This window comes from Tenebrio molitor, chromosome 5, assembly GCF_963966145.1.
Source record: "Tenebrio molitor chromosome 5, icTenMoli1.1, whole genome shotgun sequence".
Lineage (NCBI taxonomy): Eukaryota > Metazoa > Arthropoda > Insecta > Coleoptera > Tenebrionidae > Tenebrio > Tenebrio molitor.
The window spans coordinates 25,449,623-25,471,038 of record NC_091050.1 but is presented as its reverse complement, the minus strand read 5'-3'; the positions used below and the strand labels follow the sequence as shown (position 1 = coordinate 25,471,038).

The following is a 21,416-nucleotide window of genomic DNA, read 5'->3' as shown; positions in this document are numbered from 1 at the left end:
AGTTGGCAAAACACCCTCAAGACCGTTACGTGTTCCTGCTATCACAGCGATTATGACCATTGTAACCAATGAATTAGTTTGACAAATTGTTTCACACTATACTGCACGAACGGCTCGATAAAGTCGAGCATGCATTTATTCCACATACGATTGATTTATTTAGCACTGGTGTGTCGTTGTGAAGAATTCCCGATGATAAAAATAATTTTCGTCTGAAATCCCCAACAAGCGCTCCACATTTCTAATTAGTATCTTTTTCTTCTCCCATCCAAAAGGGGATTTGCAGCAAATATCACACAGTGTAAATTTAACGGTCAAGTGCTGCCGTCCGGAAATCGTTATCTTTTGATAGTCGGTACACTCTGGTCCCTATGCCGGGCTGCATGTACATTCCGGATCGCCGATGACGTAATTCTCGACAAAGCAGAGGAAATTGACAAACCTAGTTGTGTGGGGACCATTGTTGTATCATCATCGTGGGTTCGACGATACACATTTCGTGAAAATGGCCGGAGAGTGGGAAACACAGAGACGAGGCACATTATTGGAAACGTTAATTAACAACGGTATACGATCCCATGCAGGATACACGCCGAACGAATAACCACACCGAGATGAAGATAAGAAAACAATGATACACAATGTGGTCGGACACCGAAACCGGAGAATAATACATATTAATTTATTCCTCCGCCGACGCCTCCACTTTTGTTCGACGCTTCAGTCATTCGGAAACCGAAACAACGACCAATTACCGAGCTCAAAACAAAGAAAACAAATTAATTACCTCTGGCTTCGATACTGAACAGATTCTCGTAATTTAAGTTCGAACAGAGGAGCCTCACCGAGGCGCCAATCGAAAACAGCCGCTGGACAGTCTAAAGGGGGAAGGTGCACCCGTGTAACCTGTGACGAAGCATGACGGATTTGTGACGGAAATCCACTTGATCTTAGAATCGAACGGTAAGCATAAGCTCTGAAATAGAGTTCATGCTTTGAGACCACACACGGGGGAGTTCCCGGCAAACAAACGGGGCCGGAACGCGTTTTCGTGCATGTTACATCAATACCTTATTAATCCTGGCAGCCACCCCTTTTGTCACTTGTCAGTTAATATCAGATGGTGAATCCGATTACATCACAACGATGATACATGCGTGCCGGTAACGACACTCTAATTTATTAGAGCGAGCAATTTGACCTCGTCTCTGGCGTAGTGTACCCTCGGGTATGGCGGGTAACGTTTTATTAATTTGTCCGCGTCCGACTGCTGAATCTCCAGTTCCACTCATCTCAAGTTTTCACCAAATTAATTCATACTTATTAAACCCACGCCCAAAACTTCTTCAGTTTTGGGTTTCCCTTCCAGGTCCTTCGACCACTTTTAAGCTTTTAATACAGGTGAACTGGCGAAGACACAACTCCACCGTTTTAACAAGGTACATCATACTCGAAACTGCAGCGAGACACTAAAATCACAATATCCTCATTCTCTCAACCCCGGATAGTAAATTGGTGTCAACATTTAATTTGACTGCCATAATGCATACAATTCTTGCATCTTCCGCCCTCCTAAATATATAATTCAAACGATTCAATTCCGTAACACCTACGTCACACTATTGAATTTGCAAGACCGCTCCGAAAATATCTCACTCTTCAATTCTGCTTTATGGAATTAACGTTTCAAAACAAAGGACACCAGTTTGGGCGGATAAGTTGAAGAGCTTTCGCCATATCCATTTGGTTTTCTCCCGTTTAAGGCAAGCGCCAGCAGGTCGGGCGTACTATACGTGTTAGAATGTTCGCAAGGAAAAGAGCAATTCTGAGAATACATTCACCAATTAAGGTAAAGTCGAAAATTTATAACTCGCAATTGAAGCTGGCGATATCTTCAACGTTTCAAGCGGCGAGGAAAATTCGAGAACAGGCGGAAAATTCGACACAGAGGTGGAAGTTATATCGTGCCGTCGCTACCCTGAGGGATTCTTATACTTTCTGTAAATTGTATGAATCAGAGATGAATTCGTCGGCTTACCATTCTTTTACTCGAGCTGTTGCTGTAAATTAATAAGTCCCGCCGTGTATTTTTAAATATTTAATATGGCAGTTTTAATAAAAAAAAAGTGTGGAGGCGAATTTTCTTCCAATTGTAAATATGAATAAAAGATCGGTTTAAACACCGTAATCGATCGAATCAAAAATTAATTAAAACGAAATGAAGTTAAATTCTTTTAAATGGCAATCGGTTAGCTTTCACTTATGCAAATGTTTGATCGATTCGAATCAGTACGTATCAACTGGGGAAAAAAAGAGAATCGTATGGCCCTGGTCCACTGGTGCTCATGATTTTAAAACATTTTTAGTGGTATGACGTAACAGAATTAGTCGAGTACAGAAGGACGTAAGTAGAAGAGTCATTACGACGAAGTGAGAAGAACATCGTCTTGAGTTAATTGCTGTGGACACAAGTTTGTAAAACAAGAAGCAGTGCATTACTGAAATAATTGCATCGAACTAATTTGTATCATGGCAAATTAGGTCTTCCAAAGTTGTGAAATTATAAGCTTAATGTCGAAATTTAATACCGCCAATGTAGCGGAGGCAACAACGAAACACCGAGCAAATGGTCTTACAAGGAGTTGGAACGACCAAGGAAATTCGAAATTTGAAGGGAGGAGACCGGTCGGTTCGTAACATAGCCAGACCAAGTTGGAAAACGCGAAGAGAACGCTAGTCACCGGAAACGATTCTGAACATTTTTACGACTTCATTAATGCAAGACTGCTTTTTAGATACAACCGAAAATGGGGTGTTGAAATTAAAGTGTAGATTAAAAAGCGTAGTGGAGGTTCGCATTACGGGGGTGGCGTCGCAGCGGCAAGAAACACAATTGGACATAAAATTTCAGAACTGTAACATCGGCGCCGAAGTTGCGCCCCTTCTACGAGCACGCCCGCGTATCTATCTCGCCCAGTATCGGGAAATTGTTGAGAATTTCCAAAGGAGTTTTAATATTACGGAGACCGGCGTGAAACAAATTACGTACAATTTAATCGCCCATTTAAGAAAATTGGCGAAATTTAGGTTTAATAAATTCAAGACTTTACCTTATCTTAATGTCTGGCGGGCGACCCAACGACTAGCGCGCTCTCGCTGTCGCACTGAAACAACTCACCTGAAATGAAGAAAAATACATTAGATAAATGTACGCCCCCATCTTCGTACGTACACCGACGCCATTAGTGTGACGGTCTGCTAATTATCCGCCTATGTCATTATTATATTCAAATTAACAAAGTAAAATCGCTTTTCTTCTCGGCAATTTCGAAGCTACGAGAAACGATTTCGCACCCTCACACAACCCATTGCGACGCAAATTAACGAAAATAAATCACTTTTTATAATTCCTGTTACATGGGTTCTATGCAAATTGCTCCAGTCCCTGGCTTACGAGCTATCGGCAAAGGATGTATGTCTCTTGGCAGCATTAACGAAGTGATGGATACCAATTTCCACAATTATTCCGTTCTCTAGGGAAACCGCTGCGGAAACAAAAACGAAAAAAAAAGAAACCTCGTGAATAAATAATACTTTAAAACGGTATCGCAACTCCCAAAGAGAAAACACACATCCACTCAAGTGGGCATTTGACACGGACTGTCTCTCTGACTGCTCTATTCGCCTTTTTTGTTAACAAATTCATCACCACTTAAACACAAGATTGTGAACAACAAATCTGAAACGTCTACTTTACGAGTGTCCACATAAAAATGTTTTACCAATATGTGGTTACCTGTTACGTGCAAGCATGTGCCAAAGACAGCATAACAAATTGAAAACCATATTGTCCTGCCTTTCGTTAAAACCAACACCAAAGTGGAGAGAGGGAGGGAGGTACAGGCAATGGCGGATTACGACGTGAGACACATTTCCATCTGCATTGCTGTGGCCATGATTTGGGAGAGAATATCCACGTTAAGTATAAGATGGTGAGGTGATGCCGTAATAAAATTGCATAGTTTTCGTGGAAAATCGTTCAATATCTCACTGAAAGTGCCGCATAAGTCAATCGGTCCGGCAAATGGAGACGACGAAACGATGGGGGGGATTCAGCTTTTTCCAAGTCATCTGTCACGGAGATGAAGAAATCTGATACGGCCGGCGGTGGTACACTATTAAACTTTTAATATGGGACCGGGCGCGCGGCCTTCCTTTTTCACCACGTCGGACTCGGAATGTTCGGGCTCCAATCATTTTGCGGTCTAGGAAAGTGCTGAACGTTGCATTTTAGCAATTTCCAACGTGGAGCGTTGCAAGCATCTATCAACCGAGCATCTCTGGAAAGTGTAAGCCGCCAGCAAGCGTGGCGGAACGACTCCGAGAGGCAGCAACGGAATAAGAATGAAGCGAGCAAGGAACAAAATTGCATTTGTATTATTGACGCGATATGTATAATTGAACGAATTTGCTCCTCTTCAAAAGCGATCCCAGAATGCAGGATGTAAGTAACTCGCACCGTGTTCTTCTCACCACTTTGTGAAAAACGCAAGCAGAAATTCATTTGCAACACAGTACACGTACCGTCTAAAGTTGAGTGGTACGCTAAAAAATTAAGGCGTGTTAAATGTTGCTTCAAAGATTTTTAAAATACTAGGAAATGTGAAGTTGCTGTCATTCAGATACCAAAAGAAAAGGCTTTCAAGTTGAAAAACACTCTCTGGAGGAAACGTTTATCGTTTTGCAGTATTAAAGGAGAATTTCTCGTCTGCCAATCATCGCCGATGGTCAGTCTTCGATACGATCACGTACAACGAAAGTTCCAGGCAAACTGTCAATTTTTAACATTTCCAACTTGATGACGCCACGAAATACACGTCCCAAAAAGGAAGTCAAGTCTGCCTCAAAAAACAGCGTCAAGGATGTTGTTTTAAGTGAAGCGGGCACTGAAGGAATGTGCGACCGACGTTATCTTTGCCTTTTGCGGAATTCGAAATCCGAATCAAATCTTAATGTCTATTCGATTCGGGAAATTGAAACTTTGTTATATCCACCGAGCGGAAAAGAATGACATTGATTTATGTCCCCGCAAACTTTTGCACTCTGCGATCATGACGTCATTGACTTCAAATCGGCCAGTGATTGCACGACGTCGAATGCATCCCCCAAAATTAAATCAAGACCGAAGACGTTATAGTTACATTAAAATTACTATCAAGAGACGTAACGTCCAGACCCAAGGGAGCGACCCTTGTTTTGCAGACCTAATTTGACGATATAATTCTGACCCAATGCACGACATAAAAACTGAAATTTGCAGATGTTCTGTCGCTTTTCTGGTAGTTTATATCGTGGTGGTGTGCCGAGAGAATGTCTCAGATGGAATACAACTCTGCTAAATGTAAAGCGAGAGGACGATTCTCCTTTTTTGCAAGGGGCGTCTAACTGACTGGGCGTCTCGATGGTCGCAGACGTCGTTATGTTGTGCTGTTGCTTCCACAATTGTTTCGGTCTTCTTTTTTGCTTCAACGATTTGTGTTTGCTAGGCTACATAGCTTTCCAATAAAACAGAGGACATGTCGAGAAGAAATTACTGCAAAAACCGCGCTACAGCATTTGTACATTTTCACGATGACGGGTGAATAGGATGCAAAAATATACACAAAACACACACACACACACTGATGGTGGTGTGGTAAGAAGCACCGACGTATCACATAACATACGTCACCACGTACATTCTATTTCTCCTTGTTTTCGAACTTGAAGAGAAAAGTCAATATCGAAATTAAGCCATGCGTTGAAAAATGGGAGATTGCAACGGAACAAAGCTGTGCGGTCGACGAACAAAACAACAAGACTGAAATCTTTCCGTGTAATGCGATGTTTATCAAACTGCATAAATTGAATTTAGCATTTCTGGAAGATTGGCTGGCACGCCAGTAAAAATCATGTAGGTTTGCAGTTATGAGTCAACGTAAGAATGTTGGAAGGATGTAGTCCGACTCATGAAAAGAACTTAAAAACAAAATTGGAAAAACAATACGAATTTCAAGGCAGAGTGAGCAAGCAATTTAGTTCGAATTTCTCGGTGAACACAATCGCCCCGTACCAGTTGAAGTTTCTTCGACGAATTTTAATAAGGCGGAGGCCGAATCGACGGCCGACATTTCCTCGGCATCACACTTTTCCGACGGCGGCACAGGTGCATCACCCAAAAAATAAACCTCTCTTATAGTGAGCTGCTTTGTTCGTACGTCCCTTCGTTCTATACACATTACGACGGCAAATAACACGAGATAAAAACGTGCATTCATTCAATTCAGTGGAAATGTATGCGTACCATAATTGCCTATACCGCCACCATCATACAGGCCTCTCGCAAACAAATGGTAATTGAATAAAGACATTACAAACCAAACTGCGAAACAGAATGCAGTTTTACATCACCTCCGCCTCCGGAGTGTTTCAATTAATTTTAATTATTTGTAGAATTCAGTTTTTGTCGCAAATAACTGCACAGTCTCTACACAAAACATCTCGTTTTCATTGAATTGTTTGTTAAGAGGCGTAATACAAACTAAAAATAATCCGTAATTGACTTTTCCAACCCAAGTAAAAAAAAAGCTAATTAACGAGGATTTATTAGGTGGCTGATTAACTGGATAGCGACATTGTTGCTTGATTTGTGTTAACTAGACGATTACTTCTTCGACAGTAACAAGCAGAGTCTTTAAATAATTTTACAAGGAAATGGCACGCATACAGCAACTGTTAATTGAATTAAAGAAAGACCAATTAGATTTAATGTATTGACAATCTACCATTGAGATTACTTGTGAAGTTGCAAGACATTGGTTTCAATCTATGAACACAGAGAACACTATTAAAAGTGCACAGTTAAAAAAATAATGACTATTTCAACCAAGGTGGTCTCTGTGGCCGCTTAACGAATGCAATTTGATTAGATCATGGCTAAAGTCATCGGCTGGATGGCAATTATAAAACAGGAAACGTTAATTTTTCATTCGGACCTGGGGCCATAGTACTGTCCGAAATTTCGTTTCGTGAAAACACTAAGATGCGATATTTTATGACTTACACCTTTGTAAATAAAAAGTCCGCCAAATTAATTACTAAAACCGGTCCGGACGCGCAAAAAATGTACACAGTGAAGCCTGCAATTTTAATAATTCCCGAGCTTTTAGGAAAACATATATTTAGTTGGTTAAATATTTACCGTGGCGGTTGAAAATTAAACGTAAATTCGTTTTTAAAATGTTCAACCGAACACCAAAGGCAACAAAACAGCATAATCCAATTCTCGCGGCCCAGCATAAAATGGAGATCGCATCGGAACGCTTGCAAATTCTTCAAGAATTATTTTATAAAATCATCCTCCAATTAATTTAATTAAACGAATTTCGCCGTCCACATTTCGTCGGTCGCAATTTTTAAAACATCCTGCCACAATGCGCTCCACCGACAGAACTAAATTTAGTTTGCAAAATTCCGGGCGAACGTACGTGTACGAAATGACAGGACAGGTCGGACCCGCCAAAATTATTATCGTCCTAAAATTCAACGTCATCCACGTGGTCAAACTGACACATTATTAAATTTTAATAGTCATATTCCTATCAGGACTTTTAATGAAATTGTTGGCACACCCGTCCATGGATAATCCACTTTTAACAATTAAAGCCGGAGGCGGAATCCGCTCGTCGGACCTTAATTCGCATCAACCAAAACAACAGAAATTTCGCATGAGGTTGCCGGGGAATATTACAAACTCATTTAATTTTCTCCCGCTTCTCGCCACATCAAATTCCTACAGATTATACAAATTACTTAGCCCATCACGCTGACGGCTGATGGCTCGCGAGATCCTAGTTTTGTCTGAAGTCTTTCACACAAACCTTCTTGGAAAGATGGTAACAAGCGCACCTATGTATCATCGCTTAAAGACGATTCGCCATATAAAACACGGTAATTTACCACCAAGTGTTATTATGTCATAACCGCTTTAGGCGCGTCTTCTCAACTCTGTCACGGCTACTATCTTTAAAATTCCTGGAAAAAAAAAACTAAAATACTGACGACATCTCAATCTAAACAGATTTACCATTAAATGTGTTTCGTTTTTTTGTTCAATGAAATTAAAAATGAAATGGAAAAACAACCGATGATGTTCGTGTGGAAAAATGTTTGCCTGTTGAAATTCCGGAAATGCCGATGATGCAATGGAAGGAAAAGTCGTTATTTAATAAATTTAACGAAACGGCGTAAAGGCAGTACTAATTCCTGGCGCCAATTGCCGTGTTCCTTCTTGAAGTTCGTAATTACATTGCGAAGCTTATCTGCTAATGTCCTCAAAACATTCACGACGCGACTCCCGGAGACGTTATTCCGGCAATTATATATAATTCCTGAAGATCTGCGAGCACGTATTGCAAATACTGACGTATAAATTATTTAATCGTTTACTCTGGCCCACCGAGTGCTGTCGGTGCTAACGTTGTCAAGAGCAGCTTCAGGTGGGAAAGGAAAAGAAACGAAAGCCGTTCGCGAACTACGGCACACAGGCTGTCGGTTATGGCCCGTCGTGAACAAGGATATGCACTCCTTTTACTGCACCTGACTAAATTAGTTTCGCAGCTAGCATCCCCGATGCGAGCAGGATGTTCCGAATTTACATTTTCAAGGATAACGGTTCGGCTCTACTACACTTGATTAGTTTTTGCTCTTTTGGGCAAATAAAAAAAATTCAACAATCCAACAGAACGGCTAACGACCAGCTCGGACCAATTTCGACTCATGTGAAAACCGGGATACACAGACGGAACTTGGTTCGTATCTGACGTAGCCAACGGTATCAATCGATAGGTTAGGCGCCGCGACGCTACCATGAGGAGGCACAGTGCCATTAGAAGCGTCGCCTCGCAGCTGTTTCATGAACTGTTTGCCTGGAAATCTAATAACTGCGTTCCTCTCTCTTTGCCGTGCCTCTCGTTCGATTGCAGGAGACCCGCGTATATACGGTTTAATGTTGCCTGTTTGTTTTAGTCTCTTTGAAGATGCGATATCTACCGTTCATATGTTTGTAAATGTGCCCTCGACCAAATATTCTGGTTTTTTACATCGTCGATTGCTCGGAAAACGCTACTTATTAAGCTTGAAGAAGCGTCACCGCTTGAAATTTTCACTTTTCCCTCCCTCACTTATTCCTGCTCTCGGGAGAAAAATTTCATTGCTCCTATCTCTGTAATATTTCTCCAGACCACGAACGAATGGCTCTTTTACATGCACCTATTACACTGGCAATCCAGTTCATTTTCAATTTTCGATTCTACCAAGAAGGCATTGCGCCAACAAAAATAATTAGATTTCTGGGAGCGCTATACTTCGTTAATTTTAATTGAAGTTCACAATAATTATGATATTCAATTATGTCTAGCGAAATAATTTAATAAAACCAGCACGCTATCCATCACTTTATTTATTAATTAACATTCACGTCCGACACTGCCAATTACACAACTGTAGAAACATAATATTATGCATGCATCGGAGATTCCCATCACCAATAAAAAATTACCGAATTTGATCTAAGCTCGTACTACACTCATTCAGATTAGTAATTACAAAACTTTAAAAGGCGGGTAACCAAACACTTCCACAATTTAAGTAGCAATCGTCGAAATCATAGTAAAACTTGATAAAATAACAACCCATTCATTACAAGTAGGTATCTACGGGTACATTTTTATGAAGCTGTCAAAGCACTTCCAACACATTAATTTTGTTATAGAAAAAACATTGTGAAAAACTGAAGTAGTCATCATCATTTTGCTCCCTTCAAACCAATTTGTCATCCCTGAGCGCAGATGTTACCCGAGATCACCCAAGAAAAGCATATAATAGAACACCACAAACCCGACGACATTAGGTGACGATATCGTGAAAACCATTCATTAAATTTTCTTCACAGAATAAAACCATTTACGAAAAAATTCCAGTTCACATGGATCGTGAAAAAGTTCCGAAAAACGAAGATGAAAGGAACTCTTAAATTAAAAAAATGTAAAAATAAATTTCTAAAATACACTGCACAACAATGCAACACCGAAAATCCAGATTTTAATTAAGTAAGACATTTTTAAAGAATTGTAATTTGTGTAGAACTTAGAAAGCATTAACATTTGGAGTTGGCTAAATAAAATTCGAAAAAAAAAAGAAAATCGGTTATGCAAATACATACAGTTAACTGTGAATAACGCAACTAATTGTTAAATAAAAAAATAATAATAATGCATCAAGTGAAAATGCGTATTGCGTATTAAAAATTGAAAACGAAACGGTAGCCGATAAAACTGATTAACAAAATATATGATCTTCTGGTTGAAAGCAATATTAAGCAAATTAGGAGAAGGAAAAAAATCTAAACGTGTGTTGGTCATGCCAAGATCATTAACCTTCGCTTCCCACCTTTTTCCGTCCCCGTGAATCAACTCAAATTGCAGTCATCAATATATCACTTCCATAGATATACTCTGCAAAAACGACGTTACGTGGGCATAAAATTGCTCGGAACAATGAACGATTTTTGTTTATTTACATACACACGGTGGAAAAATCAGTTTAATTAGGTAGGTGTCCTGCGGCATAAGACAAAAATCGTGCCGTATCTCTTGCACAACATCTTACCGGCGTGCAAATTACATGTTTAAAAATTAAACACAAAGCGCTTTCATTCTAGACGTATAGTACAGGGTGAGCAACAATAACTGTTTCAGTTGGCAATAACAAATTTTATATGATATTTTCAAAACTGTAAATTGTATCTATTTCGGTTTGTTTTGTTGACATTATTGACAGCTGGCATACATTTCAAATTTAAACGCCTTGGTTTGTAAAATAACATGACATAAAAGTCACCAAAATGTATTGCCAACTCAATCAGTAATTGTTGCTCACACAGTATAACATTTGCTCACCGTCCTCACTCCTGGTCCTTCTAAATCTTCACACAAATTTTACAATTTATGCTCAGTCAAAAGAGATTACTCGTGCGGATTTGTCTGGCCGAATAAAAACGGAAACACACTGACTGACGGATGCGAACAATCGGTATCATGACCAAAGGTATTACAAACACTAGCGATACCTAATATACGTAGGTCGAGTGTATTTTTATTTTCAACTCGGTTTCTTGGTGCAGACGATATTTTCTGAAGTCGCAGAAATGATTGCAAAGATTTTCACAAGTCGCCGTCATTCCCACAATATGCCGTAGGGAAGCTGACTGCGCTTTGTTTGAGACCCCTTTACTTGTACGAAGTGTTTCCGTTATGTTCAATAATATGTTGCTGGAGATCATAGATGAACCCCTTCAGTTAAATCGCAGTCAACGATAACTAACGACAGATGTCCACACGTATAATTTGTCCAGTGAGACCAGATTTAAATTAAATAGATGGTAAAATCTTGGTAGCAGCAGTAGAACTGGAAAAAAAAGTAGAACAGAACATACTTTCGTCTCAGACGTGGATAATTTCATTTGGAACACCGCGCGAGCTGACTTTATTGCAGCATCTGTAGGAACGAACTCGGCTCGGCTGTTGCTATGGTTGAGCTTTGTTCCTTTTTTAACCAGCATTGAAAATCCATGAAAGAATTGCAACAGTGCAATGCTTCGACGGGTTGACCTTCCTGGACCGGTTTCTTCGTCCTAGCGTTGCCCCGGTTCAGCGGACATCCGAGATGATTTCTTCCAAGGTTACTTGATGCAGCACACCCGCGAATACTTCTATGCCAACGTGTTACTAGGCTATTCCCGACGACGACGAGATGGGCCGGTTTCGAAAGCTCCCATCACGCCGTCAAAGTTGGTATTTCCACGCGAAATCGCCGGGGAAACAATCGCGTTAAGCCGTTACACTAATATTTAATTGCATTATAATACACAGCTCGCACAATGGCCCGAATAAAAAATGGCGATATAAATATGAGGACGTATGAATACGAAAACTACATTTGCAGCTGTACCAACTGTTGCTCGGGCTGCAGCGGACATCCCCGTTTCCGTTTGCGCATTATGACGTATGGCACCCGTTCATAACTTCAATGGTTGAACACGACGACCCGGCGTGTACAGCAGCAGGTGGTAAGACACCGTGCTGAAAAGCCAAGAAAATGTCCAACTACGAGGCTCCTTAAGCACGACGCCGGTCATTCTACATTATTACAGACCACTGTACACTGTACTAACACCGGGTGATAACTAAAAATCTGGACAAATTAAGTGTCCACCTAAACTGTCATTTGACCCCCGTCGATGATCTAAAAATGCATCAAACTTCATCCTGATGGGGGACAAAAACAGAACTCCTCTCTGCATTCAGTTACTACAGTCCAAATGCTAACGACTGCTCAAAATTTTATTTTTGACGGCGAAAGTTATTTTAGTCTATACAAGCCACAGACGTCCGGAGATAGTATTACTTATGCGGAAGTATGTTACACATGTACACCTCCACAAGCTAAATTCAAGAAGCGCTACAATTTTGAAAAGTACATGAACGTAAACGGTTCAATAAAAAATAGTGGGTGTATTTTTTAAATAGCGTTCACGCAAGAATGAAATTTGTGCTAGATAGATATGTGGTATGTAATATGTATTTCTTAGAATGGATTTTGGTACATAGGCACTTTACGTGCAATAGTGAAAATCCTCTGATAATGGCTTCCCTAATTATTTTCCGACAAAACCTTAAACACAAAAGTTGTAGAGTAAAAAAAATGTACCTAAATCCCTTTCTAATTATTTTCTAACACCTTCTGGTCTGTTAGATAAAAAAATGACAATATTAAAAATCTACCGATAAAATAGTAATAGCCATGACTCCGGATGTACTCCGGATTGTCTTTTAAAGACTTTTAGAGATTTCCTGTATTCTATCCGAAGCGACCAATTCCAAGTTTGACATGTCAAATATCATACATTGTCATCTTTGGGTCTCACCTCGGTTACACTTCCCAGTTATTGCTATTTTGACAAATTCTTTAATTCTATGTTGGTATAGCTACTTATAATAGTTGTTGACACGATCTGAAAGTTGAACTTAACAACCCTAAAGCTGTAAGTAAATAACGACACCGATACCTACTGACGTAAGTCATTAATGACATTAATGTCTTCAAAATATTCCTGTCAAAAAAAATTACTTCGAAGCCATTTTTTTTCGTATAAGCGACTGTGCGAAAAACGTTATGGGATACACGGTTAGTAAGTGCCATAACAGAATCTCGGAAGTTGAAAAATCTCGACTTCGTCTCAATTTTTCACTCTTTCTCGATTCTGTTATAATGCATTTCCTAACCTTATATCCCAATATACTACAAACCGTTCAAATGTCCTAATCTTAGTTGGAATTGTCTCTGCTAAATATAAAAATTACAAAAAGCAAGATAACGTAGGCTATTATGGATACCTATGCTATCCAGATATTGACTGGACCGACAAAGAAACATTTTTTGAAAAATCCTAAAATTGAAATACCAAATAGATTGTGTTATTAAGATAAAAAGTGGTATTTTTTGTGGCAAGCAATTTGCAGAGCGAGGCGCTGCGTAGCGTAGCCGAGCTAGTGCATTAATTGCAATTTAATAATTGTAAATCCGATGAAGATATCTTTTCCAGGTCGAGTTTAATTTTTAACATTACAACGAAACTTTTACGCATTTCGGAGTTAATTTTTTCAATTAATGTACTTTAAGAAAAAAAACTGATTTCTTGCACCTATGAGCTACTTAATTTGAAAGAAAAAACATAAAAAATGCAAATCTGTAATTAATAGTCAAGCCCTACAGTTGATTGTACTCAACTCCCATTTAGCAATCTTTTTATAAAATTGTAAAATATCAACTGTTTTTTGACGAAACGTATTTATTTAAACTAATGTTTAATTGAACATTTTAGATTAAAATGTGGTATAATTTTGAATAACTTCCTGTTGTGACCCTAGAAGACTCAACATCGAAATGTGCCTCATTTTAATAAACCAACATTTGTAACCATTAACAAAAATGGATTTTTTTCCTAGTTGTGATCCGTTACTTTATTGTTTCTGTTGTTTTTTAGACAAAGTAACCCACCTAGGTATCTCATTCTGAATACTAATCCAAATAAACGTTCCGTTTTTCAAGTTTTATGGCGGCACTAAAACAATACCGGGAGGCAAAGTTTATCCGACTGCTGAGAAATGGTCGGTGAAAATTAATTCAGTCAACACGACTGTTGCACGAGTGTGTTCTCGAGTGGACGAGACCGGGGATACTTTCCAGTTTTTTAATAAAATCCGGTGGTCTTTTTGATCAGTGACCGAGTCGTGACCAGATGTTGGACGTGCTTTGATGTAACACGAGAAATCTGATAAACACATAGCGGGTTACGTTTAAATTAGACAATCCAAAAAGAAAGTCCCGTGCGACTGGGTTCCCATTAAACTTCGCCATTTTTCCGATTGTTTAAAAACATTTAATGCAGGAAATTTAAATCTGCATTCGTCTTGATTAAGACAAAATAAATAAATGGATAGAGGAGGAGGTCCCGACCGAATAATCTCGTTATCTTACGACCGTGCGTAGACCAACCATATGGTGCTCGAGCGGACGGTTCACAAAGCTTTAAGCAGGATTGTCACAGAGACTAAACATTTATTAGGTTTCTGGTTCCTTTTGTACGGTTTTCCGGGACAGCGCCATTTCACCTGTGCTCCGAGTTATCAAAGGGGCTCATTAAGAAATTAATACTTCCGCATCGATCCACTCAGCTCCACGCTCCAACCTACACCATGTCCGATATTTAGTCAATTTGAATCAATCTAAAAAAAGCGAGGCGTGGCAAAAAATCACCTCCGAACCAGCAAGAAAGCACATACTGACTAAGACGTATATGAATCGTGGGCGGCTTAGACCGGTGTAATAACAAACATCCCACATTCGCTGGCAAGCGTGAATTAGACAGCCAAACAAATCATGCCAAAAGAATGGCAACCGCAACGATTGTTCTGTGTTAATTGCAAAAACCTTTACGACAGAGATAATACTTGCAATAGTTCGGTAATCAATTTTCCATTTTAACGATTATACAGTTTTCACTAACCACAAAATTGGATTCTGTTCGAATTTTTGATGCTTTTAAATGGTGTTACGTGATGGCCGACATTGCCATCGCACTCAAACCATAACGTTCGCCGCCGCCGCCGTGCCAGTCTAGTAGGTTCACTTTCGAATGGATAATCAGTTCAGTCGTTCGGTTCGTTGCGCTGATATATTTGCCAATTAATTCTTGGCCTTGAATTTCAAAAGGACGCCATTAGTTGAACACTAGTGGAAGTTGTTGGATTTGCTCGGTACAAATCTTCTCTACTCACTCATTTTCTTTTACTGCAAAGTACAAAAAACCAACCGCTCGCTTGGTACGCTTCGACCGGCAAATTAAAAAATCCGATTTTTCTGCGACGAATGGTTCAAGCTTTTTAAAGTCGAGGAACAACAAAACGCATCGGTGAAACACGAAAGCACTAACCTATGTTTCAGTCGGGACGCACAAAACAGTCTAGTTCCTCATGATGTTCCAATTCGACGATATATCAAATTACGAGGATAGGAAATATGGCTGACAGTGACAAGTATTGTTCGGTAATGTCATCATCGTACGGATTATAATTTCAATGTTCCTACAATTGCTCCTATTTCCTTGAATAAATCCCTCGTCTAGAACGCGAAATTATAACGGTTTTAGGATGAGAATAATAAAGACGACGCGCCGGAGAATATTTAAACCAACATCGACTCAACTTCTCCGAGTGAAGATTGACGCCACCTCGCTGCGGAAAAACGAGACAACTAGAAATTTCCAGCTCGGAATACGTTTATCCATTTACTCGCGAATGTTCAACATTCAACAACAATTAAAGCGACAGGAATGTGTTGTCACGAAATCCATCGAGTAGCAAAAAATAAAAAGTTATAACGTCGTAAAACGATCAGAGATCTAGAACGAGTGGAGACTATGAAAAAGATCCTGTAGCGATAATAGTCAAAGGCGTAGGTTGTCATAAAACAAAAGAAGACAATCATAGTGAGATAACTGGTTCTGCAGAGTTCGATAGATGCTTGTTCACGGTGAAAAGAAATTGTTCGTATCCCAAAAAAAAAAACACAAATTCTTACCTTGATACTATCGTAGCAAGCCGTGACGCGACCATTTTGGACCTCGACGTTGGCGGGTGGATGTGCAAATTTACATTCGGTGTCCGGTCTGGAGCACTTGTTCCTTTGGAACTCTCTGCAGACTTCTAGCTGGAGCCAGCGGGAGTCTTTCCCGTTGAGTAAATTATTCATGTTGACCATTGCCATTGCGCGAAGGTCTGTTGTTTATTTATCAATAATTCGTACAAACTGGACGCGAAAAACACTGGACGAAGCGCGACGGTTCACTCCAAATATAGTTGAGGTTCGCAAGAATTAAATCAGGTGGAATTATTGTCCATTCTTTCGAGAAATTGTTGTAGGAAAAACACGGTGAATCGATAACGCACGTTACTTAAAACTGTTGGAGAGTGATACAAAAATAAACTCGGGTCACTGTGTTCTTGTACTCTTCTGATTTTGTGTTTTTCAGTATTGGCGTTGTTACAGACGGGTCGGCGGCGGATAGAAGAGCTTCCGATCGGAGTAGTAATTCTTTTAACTTGCAGAGAAGCAGGTAGGCAAAGCGAAGCGATTGTCGGTTCTAGCGCATATTGCAAGTCCGGTGTCTTCTGATGATGACTTCTTCGGTGGCGGTCTGCAAAGGAACAGATCTAGTTACAATCTAGTTAACATCCACGTACGTCATCTGCAGTTAGCAATAGGAAGGGGTTGAAATGCAAACAGATGCTAGGAACTAAAACCGGTCAAGCTCATTACTTGACCCCACTGTTTCTGCATAAATAACACGAACCGGTGAAAACGGCTTTCCTTTCTGTTGGCATTTAATCTTTTCTATAAAATGTTTAAATTTAAATATCAATACCGACCAGACTGCCTCAACATAATTCATTTAATCCTGTTAAATTGGTGAGGAGGTTTTACTGCTTTACGGCAACAAACAATTCTATATTTAATTTTTATAGTGCGTTTCTTTCTTTCAACAAGAACTAACACCCTAAATTATTTAACATTTTTCTTATAATTCTATATCTATCATCTTTATTTTCGTACGATAAAAATCTGCTTAAATTATTGGGGGAATACACACTACTACATCACTATTATACCCAATTAGGTGAGAGTACCTATCCAGTTACATAATCAAACCAAAGCGGATTAACTTTTACTATGCTCACAGAACAAAAGCGTTACAAAATCGTTTTAGCAATTGAAGATTAGCACGAACACACCGAACCGGAATTTTAACGTACCGAGTTTGAATATTTGTCATCAAAAAACGAATTTGATCATTAAAATTAAAATATGTAATTACTAATTGTCTTACAAGATTAAGCTCTTTTTAGTGTATTATTGAATATGGATTACAAATGGTACAAATTTTAGTAGGTATGTAGGTAATACCAGTTTGGCCGCCATTATTTGCTTCGTTTACTCTAACAGAAACCTTTTCCAAAATATATACTCAACAACAATTTGACACAACATTCGTATGCAAATTCAATTCACTGCGATAAACTAATATTATGATAATTATCCCATGTTTAAATCTGTCATGAAAATGATAATAATAGTAGGTACATAAAAAACCAACATCCGATCATTCAACACAAGTTTTAATACGTCAACGAGTCCCGTAATGGTAATGGCACAACAAACAAAGAACTGTTGAGAACGCAGTGCAGGAGATTCCTGAGATATCGACGAACTTTGTGGTTTATAATCTCTAAAATTCGATTTTTTTATATGCATTGCTACAAGTTCAAGATTTTCCAAACGTGACACGTTTAGAACTAACAAAATGTCTTTATACCCACCCGCTGTTCAGCTTCAATTTTGATACATTTTCAAAATGTTTCGTGTTGCAATAAAGTTGTCAAGGATCGATAAGCAGTTTAACAAGTACATATTCCACAAACATGCATCAATAAAATAAAAATGCGGTACAGAGGCAAATAAAAATTGTTTCACGTTAAGGTGAAACGAGAATTGCAAAGTAAAACTTTCACTCCGCACTGCATCAACCTTACTGTATTGATCTTATCGTCAAGAATTAATTTCCCGGTAAATTTTGATTGTGTCTTTAACGTTCGTCCAAACACGATAAATAATAAACTTTTTATCTAATCAATTATCTTCAACAACTCAACGTAATTGTTCTGTTCCACAACATAGGTACAAGATATGCACACAATAGATTAAGAGATCTACACCTGCCAATAAATTCTTTCTCGTTTAAACAGCTTATTTTATCATTTCCAGGATTCGACCTGACTGTGCTTACGTAACAAACCACCAGTTTCTAAACATAAAAACTTCCACAAACCAACTCTGACCGTAAACTAGTGCGGTTAGAGAACCAACGACAGCTTCGAAAAATAACTCCTTTCGATTTACTAATAATTATTTTCATCGATGTGGCGCAGACGTAGTTAAAAATACGATTAAATAAACAACACAGTACCTATTTAATTTTATCCTGTACACAAATCTAAGTTATCGCCGGCTTAAAGTTGGCAATCATAAAACAACAGCAGTTACAGCCTCTGGAAGAAATTAAACTGTATCTAAAACCGCCAAGCAAGCGCATTTATATGCACGCCTTCCACAATTATTATTACCCAATCTCGTTCCAGATTAAACTGAAAATGAAACAGACTCGGCGAGCACAAAAGAAGTAAATAGGTACCCAACCTGACACGAGAAGTTCGATCGACACAGACCATACCCGACCCCAGCCCAGCGCAAAAAAAAATTATAATAATAACCCGAAAGTCAGACTTACGTAACGTAATTGGTGGTAACAAAATTCCTACGCGATTCCGCAGAAAGTCACGTGTAAATTAACATGATAATTCACGGTGGCCTTGTCCTACCACACAACTCACGTCCACCGACCGGACGATGGTTGTCTGCGTTCGTCTACACGTCTGCCCATCAACAAGTCCGCATAACGCAACCATATACGCTTAGTCAGTGACTCATCGAAGTCTCCTCCTTTCCCCCTCCATCTGGCTGAAATCGCCCGTCTTTTTACTTTTACAACTCCGCAGTGCAGGACTAATCTATTCCTGCTGGGATTGCTGGAATACATCATCCTTGCTTATCCCGACGCACTAAGAGTTGCCGGGAACCGCGACTAACAAGATTTTCAAGCAATTTCCATAAACCTTCCTTAAGCCAATGAGACTGCTGGCAATTTTCAAAAACAGATACAAAAAAAAAGTAAAGAAAGACTGTGTCTAAACGGCTGGACCGATTAACGTAAATAGAAAAATCGGTAATACGACGGGATCGGCAGCGTGAATTCCAGACGTCTGAAAAGTACACTTCGACGACCTAAATATTTGTGGATAGCTCTCAAAATAACCCAAGAAAATTTGAGCGCTCAACTGAACACTTTCACGACGATAAATAAATTATAATGTATGGCACACAGACGTTTTTTTCATTAATGATCTCGCGCTCGGAGAAGCAAGCTGTCATGTGCACGGTGCGAACGCATGCGTTTACGAAATTTCTCGTCCAGCAATGAATAAAAATGAGAGTTATTAAAAGAAAAAATGTTGTCATATCGCACTTGTTAGTTAGCGCTGCCATAATTACCTCGGAACACCAAATTCTCTAAGACACTTGACGCAAACCATATTTTTCGAAGACAAACAAAATGTTCAAGGTTCAATTCTCCGATTAATTTGCTGCTTAACCAACACATAGGTAACTTGTCCGTTATTAATTCAATTTTCGAAAGAAATAAGTGCAATCTGACCGAAAAGCGATTAAATCACTAACAGTTTTTAAATTGGCTCAAAAGCAACAACACTGATATCTTCGTAAGTGCTGTGGTTTTTTCATGAATAAAAACAATACGTCAACACAACCATGTATCCCTGCCATCAAAAAATATGTATAGAATAAGACGGCAAATAATAAATAACTTAAATTTCATCAAAAGATGTCGTAAATCTGGTGGCAGTAGCTTTTTCTGCAGCTGTTGCAAATGAGTTTTAATAACTGTTTTAGAATTTATGAAAAACAGGTTCATTAAAAATATGCTAATATTAAGTAACGAAAAAAATTTTGTTCAAATGAACAAAAATCGGACGTGCATTATAACCTCAACCGAATCCCTTCAAATATTTGGAACCGACATTCCTTCTACGAGTACAACAAGAGCTCGCTTACAAATCTGAAATCGGAGAGAAAAAAACTTTGAACATTTTAGTTGTTGGTTTTATTCGTTACGATTATTATGGAAGAGAAATTCGTGTTTGAGCAACATTCACCAATATATTCCAGATTCCAATGATTCTTAAAATATTCTTGCCTCAAAAAAACCTACGTTTATTAATTTTTTTAAGACGATCTTCTCAACAGTTTCCACGTAGTCAAAAATCGTTCACAGCTCATCTCTCCAATTTAAAGAGTTAATGACGTGAAAAATATAGGTGTACATAAATTTGGATGGAAATGTAAAACGGCTTTTACCCACTTAGGAGTTTATAATCGAGTCAAAGGGAGTACCAAATTGCAATTAAGTACTTGAACGAGATTCAAGCAAACGATGCTACTCTCACAAAGAAAATTCCGAAGAGAGAATCAAACAAACCGGTCCAAATGGACAACACCGAAAATTGCGCTAGCGCAGTACTTAATCTTCTTAATTGGACCGGTGAATAATCTTAAAACAATATTATCTAAGAGTAAACAGTAATTAATTAATGAGGCTGTGTGTAGTCAGTGCTTTATTATATTTGTCCGGACAGACGTCGTAATCTAAATTGCAAATGGTTGTTTTAAATTCCAAGGATCCATGAAGACGGCACCATGACCATACATATTTATATACTCCTTTGAATGGAAAACGCAATCACATCTAAAAATAAATGTTTTTTATTAAAGGTGCGTACGTATAAAGTTCGAACTGTCATTATCGACTCTAAAAAAGCTCTTTCCCTAATTGGGCTGAATGAAGTATTATCGCAAAACTTATTAAACTTGCTTACCCCTCGGAAAAGCGATAAAGAGATTAAACAGAATTTTTATCGCTGCGCCATCGATAACAAGAATAATCTCGCTGTAATCGAATATTTACATAATACGAGAAGGTACTGCACAATTATTGATTTAATACAGCCATGTTTGTTGTGTTTAACGAGTACGTTTTCAAAAACAACATTGCCATGATTCGATTACAT

At 38.8% G+C, this 21,416-nt stretch overlaps 1 protein-coding gene across 25 annotated transcripts in view; it reads right to left on the bottom strand.

Moving 5' to 3' along the window:
• Positions 1–21,416, bottom strand: part of mbl (muscleblind) — a 157,115-nt gene that overhangs the window by 88,406 nt on the left and 47,293 nt on the right. For 23 of the 25 annotated variants that reach the window (XR_011159746.1, XR_011159747.1, XM_069048156.1 and 20 more), the window contains one exon: positions 16,240–16,855. Coding sequence is in view for 23 of the 25 variants with exons in the window: in XM_069048156.1 (XP_068904257.1) it covers positions 16,240–16,425 (186 nt within the window). In the remaining 2 variants the exon portion in view is untranslated. Of the gene's footprint in view, positions 1–16,239; positions 16,856–18,035; positions 18,252–19,003; positions 19,154–21,416 lie in introns of those variants that run through there. The other 2 variants (XM_069048160.1, XM_069048159.1) reach the window with 2 other exon arrangements.